At 51.2% G+C, this 14,945-nt stretch overlaps 6 protein-coding genes across 6 annotated transcripts; 3 read left to right on the top strand and 3 right to left on the bottom strand.

Annotated features, from left to right (window-relative positions):
* Window positions 1–953: 953 nt before the first annotated feature.
* Window positions 954–1,578, bottom strand: MAA_08821 (Peptidyl-prolyl cis-trans isomerase, FKBP-type, domain protein; the record flags this gene model as incomplete). The annotated part of the gene is made up of 5 exons (XM_007826819.1): window positions 954–981; window positions 1,038–1,079; window positions 1,147–1,228; window positions 1,305–1,369; window positions 1,454–1,578. 5 exons carry the CDS (start codon window positions 1,576–1,578, stop codon window positions 954–956), a joined length of 342 nt encoding a protein of 113 aa, XP_007825010.1.
* Window positions 1,579–4,425: 2,847 nt separating this feature from the next.
* Window positions 4,426–5,400, top strand: MAA_10632 (fungal specific transcription factor domain-containing protein; the record flags this gene model as incomplete). The annotated part of the gene is made up of 3 exons (XM_011412350.1): window positions 4,426–4,486; window positions 4,542–5,178; window positions 5,232–5,400. The coding sequence occupies 3 exons, from the start codon at window positions 4,426–4,428 to the stop codon at window positions 5,398–5,400; spliced, it is 867 nt and encodes a 288-aa protein (XP_011410652.1).
* A 30-nt stretch (window positions 5,401–5,430) lies between these two features.
* Window positions 5,431–6,303, top strand: MAA_10631 (High mobility group, HMG1/HMG2; the record flags this gene model as incomplete). The annotated part of the gene is made up of 2 exons (XM_011412349.1): window positions 5,431–5,589; window positions 5,656–6,303. 2 exons carry the CDS (start codon window positions 5,431–5,433, stop codon window positions 6,301–6,303), a joined length of 807 nt encoding a protein of 268 aa, XP_011410651.1.
* Window positions 6,304–6,500: 197 nt separating this feature from the next.
* On the bottom strand, window positions 6,501–7,328 carry MAA_08822 (uncharacterized protein; the record flags this gene model as incomplete). The annotated part of the gene is made up of 1 exon (XM_007826820.1): window positions 6,501–7,328. One exon carries the CDS (start codon window positions 7,326–7,328, stop codon window positions 6,501–6,503), a length of 828 nt encoding a protein of 275 aa, XP_007825011.1.
* A 1,666-nt stretch (window positions 7,329–8,994) lies between these two features.
* On the top strand, window positions 8,995–10,281 carry MAA_08823 (Ankyrin repeat-containing domain protein; the record flags this gene model as incomplete). Its single annotated transcript, XM_007826821.1, has 1 exon — window positions 8,995–10,281. One exon carries the CDS (start codon window positions 8,995–8,997, stop codon window positions 10,279–10,281), a length of 1,287 nt encoding a protein of 428 aa, XP_007825012.1.
* Window positions 10,282–10,850: 569 nt separating this feature from the next.
* On the bottom strand, window positions 10,851–12,871 carry MAA_08824 (Pyridoxal phosphate-dependent transferase, major domain protein; the record flags this gene model as incomplete). The annotated part of the gene is made up of 7 exons (XM_007826822.1): window positions 10,851–11,085; window positions 11,160–11,239; window positions 11,305–11,428; window positions 11,485–11,497; window positions 11,567–11,969; window positions 12,021–12,496; window positions 12,778–12,871. The coding sequence occupies 7 exons, from the start codon at window positions 12,869–12,871 to the stop codon at window positions 10,851–10,853; spliced, it is 1,425 nt and encodes a 474-aa protein (XP_007825013.1).
* Window positions 12,872–14,945: the final 2,074 nt, after the last annotated feature.

The following is a 14,945-nucleotide window of genomic DNA, read 5'->3' as shown; positions in this document are numbered from 1 at the left end:
TCTCAACTGCTCTTTTATAGAAATGCCAAATTCACCAGTCCTTGACTGAAATGCTGTTGTCTCTTAGTTTCGGGGCTCGGTACGTCAAATGGAGGGTCACTGCAATGGCGTGAGAACAACTTTGGATGGACATGCCAGACTCGGATGCTGATCATTGCTAGAGCTCCAGACCTGGTAGTATTATGGACGACGACGACAACCTTCTGCCAAATTTAGATTGGAATGTTGAAGTAGGAGCTTCAATCGGCCCTCCGATGAGAAAATTCTGTACAGACAGCAAGTCATTCCCGTATCGATATAAGCCGGGTATGCAACAAGTCGAGAATTGCTTGACTTGGGACCCTTCTTATCAATCAAAAACTGATGACCATCAGTCAAGGGATGCCAAGGTACCTTTGGAAGTTGAGAGTAGACAGCTGACTTACCGGAATGTCTTGATTCTTCCATTGACAGATATGTAGTTCTAAAGAAGCCGCCAATTGCTGTATCGTTCTTTCGCCAAGTCGTTGCTGCAGTCCTGTTTATCACCATGACGTCTGACGACTCCTCAAACTTGCAGGCAATGTAGATACGAGGAGCCTGGACTCCGGATTCAGTCGGCTAGTTCCGCGACGGAACTTTCGCGACGCCAGGGCAGAGCCAACATATGGATGTATTGGTTCTTCATCAGAGACACTCTAGATAATCTACTCGACGCAATTTTCTAGCCCTCCGCCATCCCCCTCCTTACTGACGTGGCATAGGAAAACCCTCGTGGGGGAGAAAAACCTATATGCGCAGCAGGGTGTAAAAGTATGTAGCACCGGATATCGAGACGCAACGAGTGGGACAAGAAAAAGAACAAAACCATCTCTCAAGGCTCATCGAATCCTAGACGGGAGAGCTTGTTGTTTCGCCGCGCAGCAACCACCGTGTCGTCCTGATCCTTCATCCGTCTCGGCCAACTTGGGAACTTAGGCGACCTTTTTCAGCTCGACATCGCTACGCAGATATGTGAGCAACACCAACAAATTCTCCAGGGCATTTGCAGGACTTACAAGATGAGGGTGGAGTTGGGAGGAATGATGGGAGGATATCCGCTGTAAAACGGACGCAGTCAGTACGTTGGCAGCAGGTTTGGGTTTGGGTTCGTGTGCGCAAGCTTACCGAGCACCGTAGGCAAAGTCGGGGCTAATGTCAAGAGTAGCCTTCTCGCCCACCTTCATCTGAGTGACGCCCTGGTCCCAACCTGCGCAAAAAAGGGTTACATAACGTTGTCCCCCCGTTTCCTTTTCATGGCGTAGCTGGGAACTGCTATGACATACCCTTGATGACCTGGCCGACGCCAATCTGGACGACGAAATCGCCACGACCGACAGAAGAGTCAAACCTTTGGCACGGGTGGCCCCCAGTTAGTCACCTTGTTGGTTGAAAAGGTGAGACTGCTGCCCCCCTTCGGGTCGGCTGGACCTACTTGGCTCCCTTGCTGTCAGGCTTGCTGGTATCCTTCAGCCAGCCGGTGTACTCAATGGTGACGGTCTGGCCGTTGGTGGGCTGAGCACCGGAGCCCTCCTTGAGAGTAGTCTTGGTCACACCCATGATGCTGTTATGACTTTTTGGAGACTTGTCGCGATGGGGAAAAAAGTAAGCATGGTTGAGAGAAACCTAGGGAAATAAGAGCATGAGTTGAGGTCCAACTTACAAGTGAGTGATTAGAGCTTTCGGCTGCTGCAGTAGATCTTCTTATCGTTCTGATGAGAAGCAAAATACGAGACTAAGGAAGAAGAAGACGAAAAAAAACCAAAAGCCCTTGTCTCGTGAGGTTATAATTCTGACAAAGGGCTTAAGAAAGAGGGGCAACAGGGACTCGTGAAATTCGGACCAATGACGTGGGGCTCCTTGCAGGCACGCGGGGCTGTACGTCACCATGCTTGCACGGCATTGGCGGAAGCGGGGGGGATTGGGGGGAACAGGGCACAATTGCTCTTTTGCGGCCAAGAAAACGTAAAGGGCATCAAAGACCCCTCGGTTTGGTCACTTGTTTGCTATAGAGACAGAGATTGCGGCTGCGATGCTTGTTTGCAGAGAAGAGGAATGTTGTTGACGCGCCAAGAAATCGCCCATGACACCGGACCCCTCCCAGCTTCGAACGTTGAAGAAGCTTCTTCCCCACGCTGCCGGACGCAATGGTAAGTTGGTCAATGGTAACCTGCCATCCAACACACGTCCAGTATGCCGCTCGAGGCGGACGAGATGCTCCCTCCGAAGAAGAGTCTTTCTGAAATAAACCAGCTATATGTCGAGTGCTATTTGATGCAAGTTAGTGCAGGAAACTCACGGCATGTCTTTCATGGGTAGCCGTGGAACCAAAGTCCCGAAAAGTCAACAATTTTATGAAGACTTGAGAAGCGACGCATGTTTTTCTTTTCACAACTCATACTAATACCAAGTTTCACGTGGTTTGGCTGATTCAACGTACCTGTTTTCAAGATGCCGTATTCATCTCATATCTAGCTCTGCCGCCGTGGTTGACGGTACGGTACAGAATACGCATCGAATGAAAGCAAAACGGTGGAATTGAGTCGTCTTCCGATACGGCGCCGGCTCCGATTCTTTCAAAGACACCGACGGGGAACAACGGAACAGGGATGATTCCGCCTGGATGTGTCGCCATGGCCAAAGTAGTTTTTACTTTCTTTTGGAGAAATCGAAAATGGGGCCGACTATGGGTAGACACGTGCAGATAGATCGACGCCAGCCTCGATAGCCATCCACATGTACATGTTTACGATGATCCAGGTCGTGCCTGAGCCCAGCCGAGTCTCCTCCAGAGTCCAGAGTCTGCGATAGTTGTATTATGCCAGCAGCTATGGCACGAGGAAACGCAGCAAGCAATGAACTCAAGCCAAGTCTCGCCAAACCCCGCGAACCCGAGGCGGAAGGCAAGTTACAAGGACGATATGAACCACGCAGCGGTCTATGCTGCCACAGCAATGGCCGAATGCTTTGAAACACGCTATTCCAAAGGTAAAACCCCCCTGTAGAAGGAGAGGATGGACATCTTGATGAACCAGTGGACGGATAAGTAAGTGAGGGCGTTGGCAAGGTTATCTGATTTTCTATACAAGTTCAAGTCAGTCCTTGCCTCGAAATGGGCCGTATAAATTTTTACTCTACTTCATAATTTGCCTGAAGCAGTCTTGAAATCATCGTCGGCCCCGCGGCCAAGCATGGCGTTCCTTGGCCGCTCTGGCAGGCATCTCACTTTTCCATTTCAGTACGTAATCATGAGAAACAGGATGGCCATGATGAGTCGAGCATGCAATCCGTATAATCACCTTGAACGGTGGGCAAAGTCAGCCCTGACAGGACAGGAACGAGGATGCTTGCCGCCAGTATTGGAACGATTTTCTTCTCTCGTGAGGTCACTGGTGATCTGACGAACAGTATCAGGCCCCGGCATAGTCGCCAGTGGTGCTCGAAAGTCGTTATGCATGCCGAAGAAGACAATCCAGTCAATGGCATTGTGTTATTTCAAACTCCCATTGGTTGGGTTGCGATATCCGGATATGCCGTGCTACCTGGGCCCGGGTCCGCGGTCTTGCAACGGCAAGCTGGGACACCCCTGGCCGCCTACACTTGTACTACCACACGTCCGGCGAAGAAGCAGACAAAGCATCCAGATGTCCCATGTGGATTTTTCTCGGGGCCCTGGCCATAATGTCGAGTGCTTTTTACACTTGATCCGAGGGGGCCATGTGCCTGCGCCTGGCATGAAGCTTCCATCCCGCCGTGTGTATCCCGCCCAAGCAGTCCACGATTAGAAAGAACCAACGGCAGAAGCCCCGGGTGTGTGGGACAATTGGCCTTGAAGCAGCCTGCCCATGATTGATTTTGCCTGGTAGTTTTGTGGCTGCTGACAGCCCAGCTATTTGCTCGCCATGCCGTCTCCCATAGCCGGCCATGACGAGGGCCGCCGGCGCAAATCCCGGGGCGTGCATGTTTTATCCTTGCTTGGCTGCCCTCTTGTCGGGCGATTCCAACCTTGTTTGCTTCGCTGTGTTGTGGCTGCAGACGGCGAGGCGTTTCGAACGCTGCCCCTGGGTGCTGCCTCGACCATGATTGGTTCAAGTTACATCGTGACGGCTTCAGCCACCTGCAGCAGCAACAGTTTGCTCTGGTGATGGAGCTCGCTGGATTTTCCCCGACTCTCCAACTCTCGATTCTGGGGGTTGCTGTCTGGGCGGCTTGGCTTTCGCGTCCAAAAAAAAAAAAAAGAAGGGGGCTCAGAGACCCGAGGCGCGTCCTTTGAATCCCGCCCATGGTTGCTAGTATAAGAGGGAGGTTGTCTTCCATCTTCCTTTGAATTCGGCAACAACTTCTCTCCCCATTTAACCAACCCTAAACCGTGTAGATCCTCGCCGCCTGGCTGGCCGGATTTCCGAGATGCTGCCTTTTAGACCTCATCAACTCCCGAGGACAACGAACCCTTCGCAATCTCGGCCAGGTATGTGCTTCGCACCCTTCACCAGGGGTCGCTGGATAGCTAACGAGGTCGTCAGTTGAAGAATGGATCAATGACATATATCTTGGCTCATATGAACAGGGCAACGACCCAGCGGTCGACTGCATGTGCCTGCCGATCCGATTGGCGCCAGAATCCAGAATCCGGAGGTTCCGCAAGGATGAATCGGGGACGGCCTTTTTGATGAGGCGGAATGTAGATGGTTTCGTTTTGACTTCAGTCATGATCGTATACGCTTTCCCCTCCATCTCGCACAAGGACATGGGACGGGAACATGAGTACATCAATGCGTTGGCCGATCACCATGGTCAAGCGACCATGTATGAGATTGGCTTCCTTTGGGTCGCGCCCGGGATGGCCGTTCTTCTCGCCCAAGACTACGATATGCAGAATATTGTTGCCGCCATAATCTCCCCACTTATATGTTGGAGGATAATGCCTCATCAAACGTTCTCGGTTATCATCTTTTGGGACGAAGAAGAAAATCTTAGGGCCTATATCCCCGACCCCCAAAGCATGAACGGCGACGACCCGGGTTATATCGAGGCAACAAACCTTTCGGAAGTATTCCCGACTTGCAAACAAACTCTTAGCAGCGCATCCCAACAGGAAAGGAACCTAGGGACCACGTTGTTCGGCTATCAAAATGCGTCTGCAGGAGCCGATGACCGAGCGTATGAACTACATGTCCACATCAAGAGATGCAATCAACTAACGTGGCACGCAGCAATATTGGTGCCGACGACTTTTTCACTGATGACCACCACATGAAGAGAGTACAGAGCTTCTTCAGCACCATACGACGACCGCATCAGAGGCGAGTCAAGATTGCTGTCCTTGACACTGGTCTTGATATCGACCATCCACTCCTGCAGAAATTCGTTCGAAGCAAATAAATAGGAGAGGAGCTCGGCCGTGACTTTACAATGCATCCCCTTGGTGAACCGGATTTGAAAGACAACACCGGCCATGGGACAGCCTGCACCCATTTACTCCTCAAGAATTGCCCTACGGCGGTTGTTTACACCGCAAAGATATCAAATCAATCAACGTTTGATGAAAAGACAGCAGAAAGAATTTCCGAGGTAACTCTCTCTTGCCTAAAGTAAGATTATGTCAGTTTGTTTGCTTACGAATTTACTTCTCTGTAGGCAATTCAAACCGCCATTACAGAGTGGGAGGTTGACATTATATCAATGTCCCTCTCTTATGAATTCGAGGTAGAAATCATCGATGAAGCTCTTAAGAATCGTCAAGGGGATAAAAAGAGACCGGTGTTATTCTTTGCCGCTTCAGGCAGCTTTGGTAAAGATAAAGGTGAACACTCGGCTGGGTTTCCAGCCCGCCATGAAAACGTGATTTGCGCAAGTTCGTCCACATATGAAGGAAACAAATCAGATTTCAACCAGGGACCTGATGATATGAATAGATGGAAGAACTTCAGTACTATTGGAGAGAATCTCTGCGTTGCTTTCCCCGCCGAATTAAATCGCGGAAACTATGAGAAGCGTGTGAGTGGCACATCAATGGCAACGTCCATCATGGCTGGCATAGCTGCTTTGGTGCTTGAATTTTGCAACACTTGGAAAGAACGCGGTGGGAGACCTACGTTGGAAAAGGCTGCCAAAATGCAGGGGATGCTGCAAATATTCCGTGAGTGTATGCTATCAAATAGCAATTCCTCATCTCAGCAGGGCCACCTCAATCTTGTTCCGTGGTATCTCTTTGATGGCAGTTCATACACACGCGATTATGCATCAGTAGGGAACCACATTGCGGAGGCGCCGCGACGTCTTTGAGCCATGGCCCCTATTTCCTTTTTCGGTCCAGGCGATGCTCTGGTTGAAGATTGATTAACAGTAGTACAACTTTTGTCTTTTGGTCAAAATTTTCATATTCTCCGTCGGTGTCCTAGCAGATAAAAATTAGGAAAAAATAAAAAAAAATAAAACAAGGAGCAAAAAGTAGCTAATACAGGGGTAAATAATGGCCAACATCATTCAGTCATCCGTTCCTTGTTGTCATAGCCTTCTCCATCAAAAGGCTGATCAGCCACTTTATCTATCTGGAAACCCGTTATCTCGGCAAGCCCAGGATCTACCCGGTCTGCCCAATCTGGCTCGATGGAATGAGTACTACCACGACTGAAGGATTCCAGTGAGGGTTTTTTGAGTATACCCGTCCAGATGATCTCATGGAGCCTGTAGGCAAATACAAACGAAGAAATGTCTGCCACTGATTTATGATTCTCAGTCATGGTACCCCTGTGGCCACCCAGGCCGGTCCCTATGGGTGCTCCCACCAGAGAAAAGTCGCCTGCAGCACCCGCGCCAACGTGGCTGGCTCTAGAAGCGGTTGCGTCCAGACTCACCCCTTCAGCAATCCGCAGGCCAGTCACCATGTACAACCGTGTTTGACCAAACCATGGTTTCTTCTTGGGTACATCGTCGATTTCGAGTAGTTGCTTGGCATAAGAGACAGAGGGCTGAAACATGATGCTGCGTATTTTGCTTATGCGATAATTGGACCTGTCATGGCGGTGGTGGTTTGCGTTGGCATGGGCACCAGCCACAAGACCAGACGCATCGTTGAACAAGGCGTGAAATTTAGCGCCAATGGCATTGGTAAACTGCTCATTGACGTCTTTCCAGCTGGTCTCGTCGCGAAGTGTGCCCTCTGGGATGGAGAGCAAATTGCTGGATACAAGGCCACTGGAGGCATCATAAGGATTGGTCAAGACCTGCCCCAAAGAAAGAGCTCCCCCCGGAGAATAGCTTGGTGAAGTCGTCAGGACCCAATTTTTGGGAGATTTGTTGGAGGCCATGGAGACTAAAGTGTCGTTGTATACAGCGACGCTTATTGTGAGAAGAAAGAAGTTGGGTTCGTTCGCCCTGGGAATGAATAAGGACGGGCCCAGCAGGGTTTTTGGTAATTTATTATCATGTTTTCTACCAAATATGACAGAATTGAAAGCCGCACGTACTGTGCCGTGATTGGATTCAGCGTGCAGGATGTGGTGTATGTGTGAGACGTGCAGTATGCATGCGGAATTGCATCTTTAGACAAATGAGCGAGAGTCATCCGTTGTAATGTGATTCCAGCGAATTTTGCTATCGAAGCAGAATCTGCAGTACTTGATCATGCCAGTTCAAGCGAGGTTGCTGAAGGTACGAGTCTGATGTGCTCGACCATGTACGTTGACGACTTCACATGGTATGAAAGGCTTGTTGGGCGGACAGTAGAGGTCGGCCATGTACGTAGGACTGGCTCGGGTTGGATTTCAGTGCTTCCTACAAACGACTTGAATCCATCAGCAACAAACTGTCGATGCATGTTTCGCCGTCTGTGTCCATCCACTTACCAGCAATGCCATCACTGGTCCTTGAACGAACCCAAGCTGGATCTGAAGACACTTGAATAAGGGGGTCCGGGGGGGTTTTTTTTTTAACTTTATAGCAAAGGAGTGCATTGTCGAGGCCCAAGTTTAGATGCGGGTTGAGCCTGAGTGCCTATGTAGTCATGTGGCCACATCCGGCCCAATTCGGAAGTAGCTATCAGTAGTGATCACCACCCGCCTCCTACCTGCACGGTTCAAATTTTACCACTGATCAGACTGTACCCGGTGGACTTGAAGAGATTCATCAGGACCAACTCACCAGACTGCCTGTAAACCTCATGGTAAGTCCAGGAGACCAAAGTGGCCCCGCGGTCTGTCATTCAGCTATTTATAAAGTCTATGCCCGCTAGGAAGCCCAGACTGCTTGCGCCATGGGCGACCAACAAAGATATTGCACCGGACGCCACATACTTTTGTGTGTTAGTACCCCCTATATATTGCGACAAAAGGGGCGTTCCATGATTGTATCCAAGCCAGAACACATTGAGGAGTTCACCGACATTGAAACCATTGTTCAGAATTCAAGTACCCATCATCGACGCTAGTTCAGGATGGCTTCATAGCTCCTGTTGGACGTGGCTGTTGAGCTGAACAAAGACCGACTCGCCTTGTGTTGCCGACGCCGTGAATCACTGCAGAACATGTTCTCAAAACTCAAGAGACAAACGACACGGTTCAAAAAGTTGATGAGGTCTAGATTTTACCGCGAGGCTATTTCTCAAGCGACAATCGAGGTTTTGTTCGAACAATGATGTCTTTCAGACGCAGAGATGCATGGACATCAAGCCACACCAGTTCTTCACAGCAAACTATTCATTCACCTCTTCATCAGAGGCGGACATTGCGTGTCAGAAGGCCGCAGTGATGAAGGCCTACGCACTCTCTGCCTGCATCTACCATCAAGCATGGATCGGTGTGCTTGGCACCGCCGTCCACGGGCATCTCGCGGGTACAAATACATGGTCACCTCCAGCCTTCTTCCATCAGCTCATCATCATCAGCACACGGCATTTTCCCTCTTCTTCTCATTTTGCAAGACCAATACTCTATACTCTATCAAAACCAACGGTAAAGCTACCACCCAGCGTCCAATATGGCCCACGACTCCAGCCAGGCTGAAGGCTATGCCAAGCTTCTGCATGACGCCGTCCGTCAGGGAGACGTGGAAAGCGTTGGGAAACTTGTATGTGAATACAAGAGGCCTAATGAGCCCTTCGAGGGACGTTTGCCGCTCGTTACTGCAATCCGCAACAAATCTCATAATGTAATCAAGGTGCTACTTGAACACGGCGCCGATGTTAAATTAAAAGGTACATCAGGACGTTCACCATTGGGAATGGCTATATATATGAAAGACCAGATACTTCTTGAAACTCTCCTCAGGTATTGCGGAAGCCTCGCGGATTATGCTGATGAGCATGAGCCTGAGCCGTTACTCTGGAATGCTCTGGAAGCGAGAGACGAAGTGATGGCCCTCATGCTAATCGAGCATGGTGCGGATATTAAGCAGAGGAGAAACGCCTGCGAGTATTCGCCCCTGATGGTTGCCTGCTATGGCCGGCTTCCTCGAGCAGCCCAGAAACTTGTTGAGATGGGCGCGGATGTCGAGGACCGATCGTGGGATGGCATGTCCCCTCTGATGGTAGCCAGTCAGCGCTCGGATCTCGCCACTGCTAAGAAACTAATCGACTTCGGCGCCGACCTTGAGGCGAAGAAGCCAGCCGGGGGGTACACAGCGCTGTACTATGCCGTCTGGTATCGGCGCCTCGACATGACGGAGCTCCTGGTCCGCGAGGGCGCCCAAGTCAACCAGCCGTTGGCCGGCGGCTTCACGGCCCTGTCCGCCGCCGCCGACAACAACAGCCCAGAGATTGCGAGTTTCCTGCTTGCCAACGGCGCCGACGTCAACCGTGCAACAGGCTCCGTCACCGCATGCATCTATGCCGACGGCCTTCACGTCGACGACCTTCCAGCCGACGCCCTCCTCACGCCCTTGCACCTGGCCGCAGAAAACGGCCATGCCGACATGGCGAGACTTTTGCTCGACAACGGCGCCCAAGTCAATGCGGCATCAACTCGCGGGTACACGCCACTCATGTTGGCTGCGCACAACGGCCACGCAGACACGGTGAGCGTCTTGATCCGCAGGGGCGCCGACATCAGCGCGCACGCCGCCGACGGATGCAGGGCGCTCTCCATAGCCGCCTTGTTCTATGACGGGCTTCTGCGCCGCGAGGTCAAGCTTGGTAGACCCTCGACAGCCCGCCCCCGCGCCTCGAGGTTTGGCTTCGAGAGAGACTGCGAACAACCGCCCCGCCAATACGAGAGAGTGATTGCACTGCTCGCCAAGGCTGGCTACGACAGCCACATGGAGACATGAAATTGAAGCCATTCATGTTTTTTTCACCCGTCTTCTTTTTTGACTTTACATGTCCAAAAACACTGGCTGTCTGAATCCCGCATCAGAGGGCCTCACTCGCACACGCACACGCACACGCACAGATATAACCATAAACAGGAGAAGAAAAAAAAAAGGTCATGTAATTGTCTAGAATAGCACTGTTAATTTATCTGGTTCCTGGTTTCAATGCCCAGTGCCTTTGTGAGTCCTTGCACGCCGCTTTTTCTGCCCGGCGCCCCAAGCGCTTAGTTCCTGATTGTGCGCCAACTTTCACATACTTAAGTACATGTAAGCATCGGACAATTCCTCCAAGTGGCCGGGGCAAAAGCCCAAGTCCCCAGTAAAGCGACGTCCAGTTATCCAGTTTTACTCGACACCTTTTCCTTCTTCTCAACATTCGTCCATCATTCATCATGATACTCGTGTCTCCCCGGCCCACTGCTCGCCCCCCTGCTACTTACTCCGCAGCCTTTTTGTGTCTAAAAGAAGAAACAATTAGAGACAATGCGCTAGAACAAAAAAAAAAAAAAAAAAACTCCCAGGAGCACTTACTTGGAAACTACTCTCTCGATGCCATCCAACCCCATGCGCAGCACGTCCATTCTTGGGCCGTACGAGAAACGCACAAAGTGGTGGCACGGGCTGTCAAACAGGTCACGGCGTCGCGAGGGGTTCAGATCGAAGAAGATGCCGGGCACAACAATGACCTTTTCTTCCAGGCAGGCTTGGAAGAAGTTGAGCCCGTCGGCGATGCTTTCGGGGAGGCCGTCGAGGTTGAGCCACCTGGCTTTCCGTCAGTTTCGCCGACATTCATTCTGGTGGTGAAAGGGGGCGGACAAGCAACACGTAAAACATACAGGTAGAATGTAGAGTCTGGGACGTATTTAATGACAAAGCCCATCTCGCGCAGGCGGCGGACAACGTAATCTCGCTTGTCCTATCAGGCAGTAAAAGTCAGAGAATCCCGTCCCCAGAACGGCACGGCAGAGTTTGGGCACGTACACGGAAGTGGCGCTGCAAATGGACCATTTCATTATGCACAAGCGTTGGTTCCAGCATGGGAATGGCGGCGTCCTGGAAGGCGTGGCACGCGCCGCCGTCCAGATAACTGCCACAGGAGCCAATGCTACAGCCGTGTTAGTCTGAACCAGTTTTATCGGGCATCCCTGTCAAGTCACATACGCGGAGATGTATTCTAGAGGCCATGGTTAGCTTCCAACGTTTTTCCAAGCCGCACCGGGGACAAGAGTTGAACCACGCATACCCTTGGGTCCGAGAATCCACGCAATCCGCCACCCTGGCAGTCGGAATCGCTTGGTAAGACCATCGATAATCAGGACATCGTCCTCATCGACATCCTCCACGTTCTCGGCGGCAGAAATAGTAGTCCCGTCGCAGTTGCTCGTGTAGTTGTAGCCCGAGTAAAACTCATCGCTGATCAGAGTGGCGCGGCCGCGGCAAATGTCCTGGATCTCGGCCAGCTCGGGGTTGGCAACGACCCGGCCGGTAGGGTTTCGTGGATTTGAGGTGAGAATGACCGAGGTGCCGCGAGCAATTTCCTCTGCAATCTTGTCCGGGTGGATGTGGTAGCCGTCTTCCTCCGATAGAGGGACGGGGATGGCTGCAAACTGTTTGGCCCGATGGTTAGTATTTCTCCTGCTTGGTGGCTGCAAAGAAAGAAGAAAAAAAGGTCCATTTCCCCGTGTCGGTCAACGCACATTCTTGAACAAACTCAACATTTCGTTATAAGCCGTGTAATCGGGCAAGAAGAAACTCAAATAGGAATTGCCCAAGACGGCGGCAATTCGAATCAGACCCGCACGGCCGCCAGGCACAATGGCCACATTCTCCCACGTGTACTGGCTGTCCTTGCCCTTGCGGTGCATCTCATTGTACAGCTTGGCAACGGCCTCTCTCAGGGGTCGAATACCGGCAGTTGGACCGTACTCTCTCGCGGCGACAGAAATGTCAATGGTCTCGGGACGCTTGAAGCAGCCGGCAATGTCATCCTCGACCTCGGGGGCTCCCTGACCCAGGTTCGCCCAGGAGTCAGGATCTTCGAAGAAGCCAAGCTCAGCGGCGCGCTCGGTGCACCAGATGACTCCGGTGGACGCTCTGCTGGCGTCGAGACCAGCGTGGGGGAGGTGGCCTTCGTGGGCGTTGCGGAACTGACGGTGGACTTTGGATTGAACCTCTGAGCAGAAGTCAGCGAATTGCTATCCCTATGTACTTCCGCTTCCGCTTCCTTGTTGTCCGGGGATGCTGTCGTGGGAAGGAAAAAAAAAAAAAAAAAAGAATCTGCTGAGTGCGAACGAAGGAGACGCAGAATTGCGGGGGTGCTCGAGAAGTTCACACCGGCTGCGCCTACTTTTTTTTTCCCTTGCCACGACACAATAGACAGAAGAAGCGCAGGATAATAAGAAAACTCCTCGGCTAGAGAAGACGTCTGGATTTAGAGAACTGCGTCAGGCTTACCATTTGCGCCAGGCTCGGCGTTGCTGAAGCGACGAGCTCTGGGCTTGGGAGCGCCAGTGTGGCGGTTGAAGGAGAACTTGCGCCCGCCAAACATGCTGACCCAAAGGGCGTCCCGTCCTGCTTTGAGTAGAGTGAATCGATACAGACAGGCAGCTTCGCCTGGGAGAGAGAATAGGAGGAAGAATTCTTCCAAGAAGACGACGAAATAATAGAGGAGGACGAAAGGGTCGAGGTGGGAAACGGGGATAGGAAGAAGAGCTTGAGAGCAACAAGTGGAGAGCTCGCGGCAGTTATATGTGGACTTCTGAGTCGAGTCGAGTCGTGCACCGGCTGGCCCCGAATGGCCTCGTCACTGGATGCACTTGGCCCGTTGCTTGCTTGCGGGCGGGGGAGCACTTGGGTCACGCGAGGCGGCGAGCTGGACATTGACAGTGAGGCAATTCTTTGATGCAGCGCATGCAACGAGAAATCCCGACGCTGGGCCAAGTTTCCAGCATTTCAACGTCCAAGGTGAGCATTGTGGCTGTAGCGTGATCCCTGAGACGCTCGCCCGGAACTCGGCACGTCAGACGTCCCTCACGTACATACTTATGTATCATGTCTCCCATCTCACACGTGTTGACGCGGTGAGGTTTCAAACATGTCAAACGTTTGAATGCTTGAATCACTTGAATGTTTAACAGCGCTGCCCATCACGGCCATCGAATGCAGGTGCTCAAAGAAGCGGTGTCGTCGACCCCATTTCCGTGCATCCAAGTTGCAGGAATGTACCAGATGTATTTACATATGCACATACACCGTTGGATACAATATGAGTGCCCCTGTCCCCTGTGCCCATGTCCCCTTTCCCACTGATCCGTGATCCACAGACCACCTTGGGTTCTGTGGGGACTTGCATAACCCTAACCCCAACCAACATTTTAGACGGCTCATCTCGACTGCAGGAAGCGGCCAAGAGATGTTACGACTTTGCCATGTAATACAAATATTACCGACAGTGGCATTGTCTTTCAAGTTTTAAAGTAGATTGGTATTAATACTAATATATCTCTCACGATTTTTATCCAAAAAAGAAAAAGAAAAAGAAAAGAAAAAAAGAAAAAAAGGCATCAACCCCATTTTGGCGTAGTGTTACTATTAATAGATTGATGTTGAATCTGTCTTGCGAGATCCATCTATTTATTATTTATATGCTCGTCCTGTCAACAATCGAAGCCACTAATTCCTAGACACAGCATATTTTTTTAAAGGCCTCAATTCCATAGCAAATGGACTTGACAAAGAACCGATTCCCCTGTTCAAATTGATCCCTAGCTACCATTCTTAATGTCGTCAGAAGCGACATCCAATCCTGGACTGTATTACAAGAACCTCCGCTTCATTCATTGCTCTAGCGGCCTTGTCCTCAAGTGGGGCCGTGTCCTTTCAGTACTAGTACTTTGGGGTCGTAGGTCGAACAAAAACAGAGAGAAAAACCACAACGCACTGGCCATTTCGCCAGGATCCAATTCTATTTTTTGCATTCGTGTTCCATGTGTCAGATGTGACTCAAAGTTGGCGTTGGAAATCTTTCTTGCTATACATTACAAAAAAAAGGGATATTTATAGGCCCCTTTATGGTACTTGTACACTGCTTCTAGGCGCCTTCGTTTCAACAAGGTAGAGTAAAGCCGACATCTGCTTACATTGTCATGTGCTGCACAAGGAGGGACAAGAACGGCGGGCCTCGCCAGTTCCCTGCCCGTTGCTTAAGTACATGTACTTATGTACAATACGGCTGCTCCGACCATTGGCCAGGGTTCCACGGCCGCATATTGACATGGCCAATGCGTCGTCGATGCAAAAGGGCAGCCAGCTTGTTTGTTCTCGTGGTCGGCAATAACGCCCCCCTTTCGCGGTATATCCGGTGAAACGACCCTGCCAAAGCACTTGCGCATTGGGCCGCCGATTAGGTACCTAGGTACTTAGTTACGCAAAATCGGCATCGACATGCCGTCGTGCTACCCAAAGGCTTCTTGTCCCTCCCCCCTTCTTCCGTGCTGCATAACGTCCCACGCGGCGGGCGACAAGCCTCACTGGGCGCCGGCTCAGCAGCCAAGACGGGAACAAGCCATCTGCCAACATTGAACCCAGCTATGCATGTACTACCGCGAATCTCTTGTACTACG

The sequence above is a fragment of the Metarhizium robertsii genome (assembly GCF_000187425.2).
Source record: "Metarhizium robertsii ARSEF 23 chromosome Unknown MAA_Scf_1, whole genome shotgun sequence".
In the NCBI taxonomy this organism is placed as follows: domain Eukaryota; kingdom Fungi; phylum Ascomycota; class Sordariomycetes; order Hypocreales; family Clavicipitaceae; genus Metarhizium; species Metarhizium robertsii.
The sequence above is the reverse complement of the archived record's forward strand: the minus strand, read 5'-3'. Positions and strand labels throughout refer to the sequence as shown.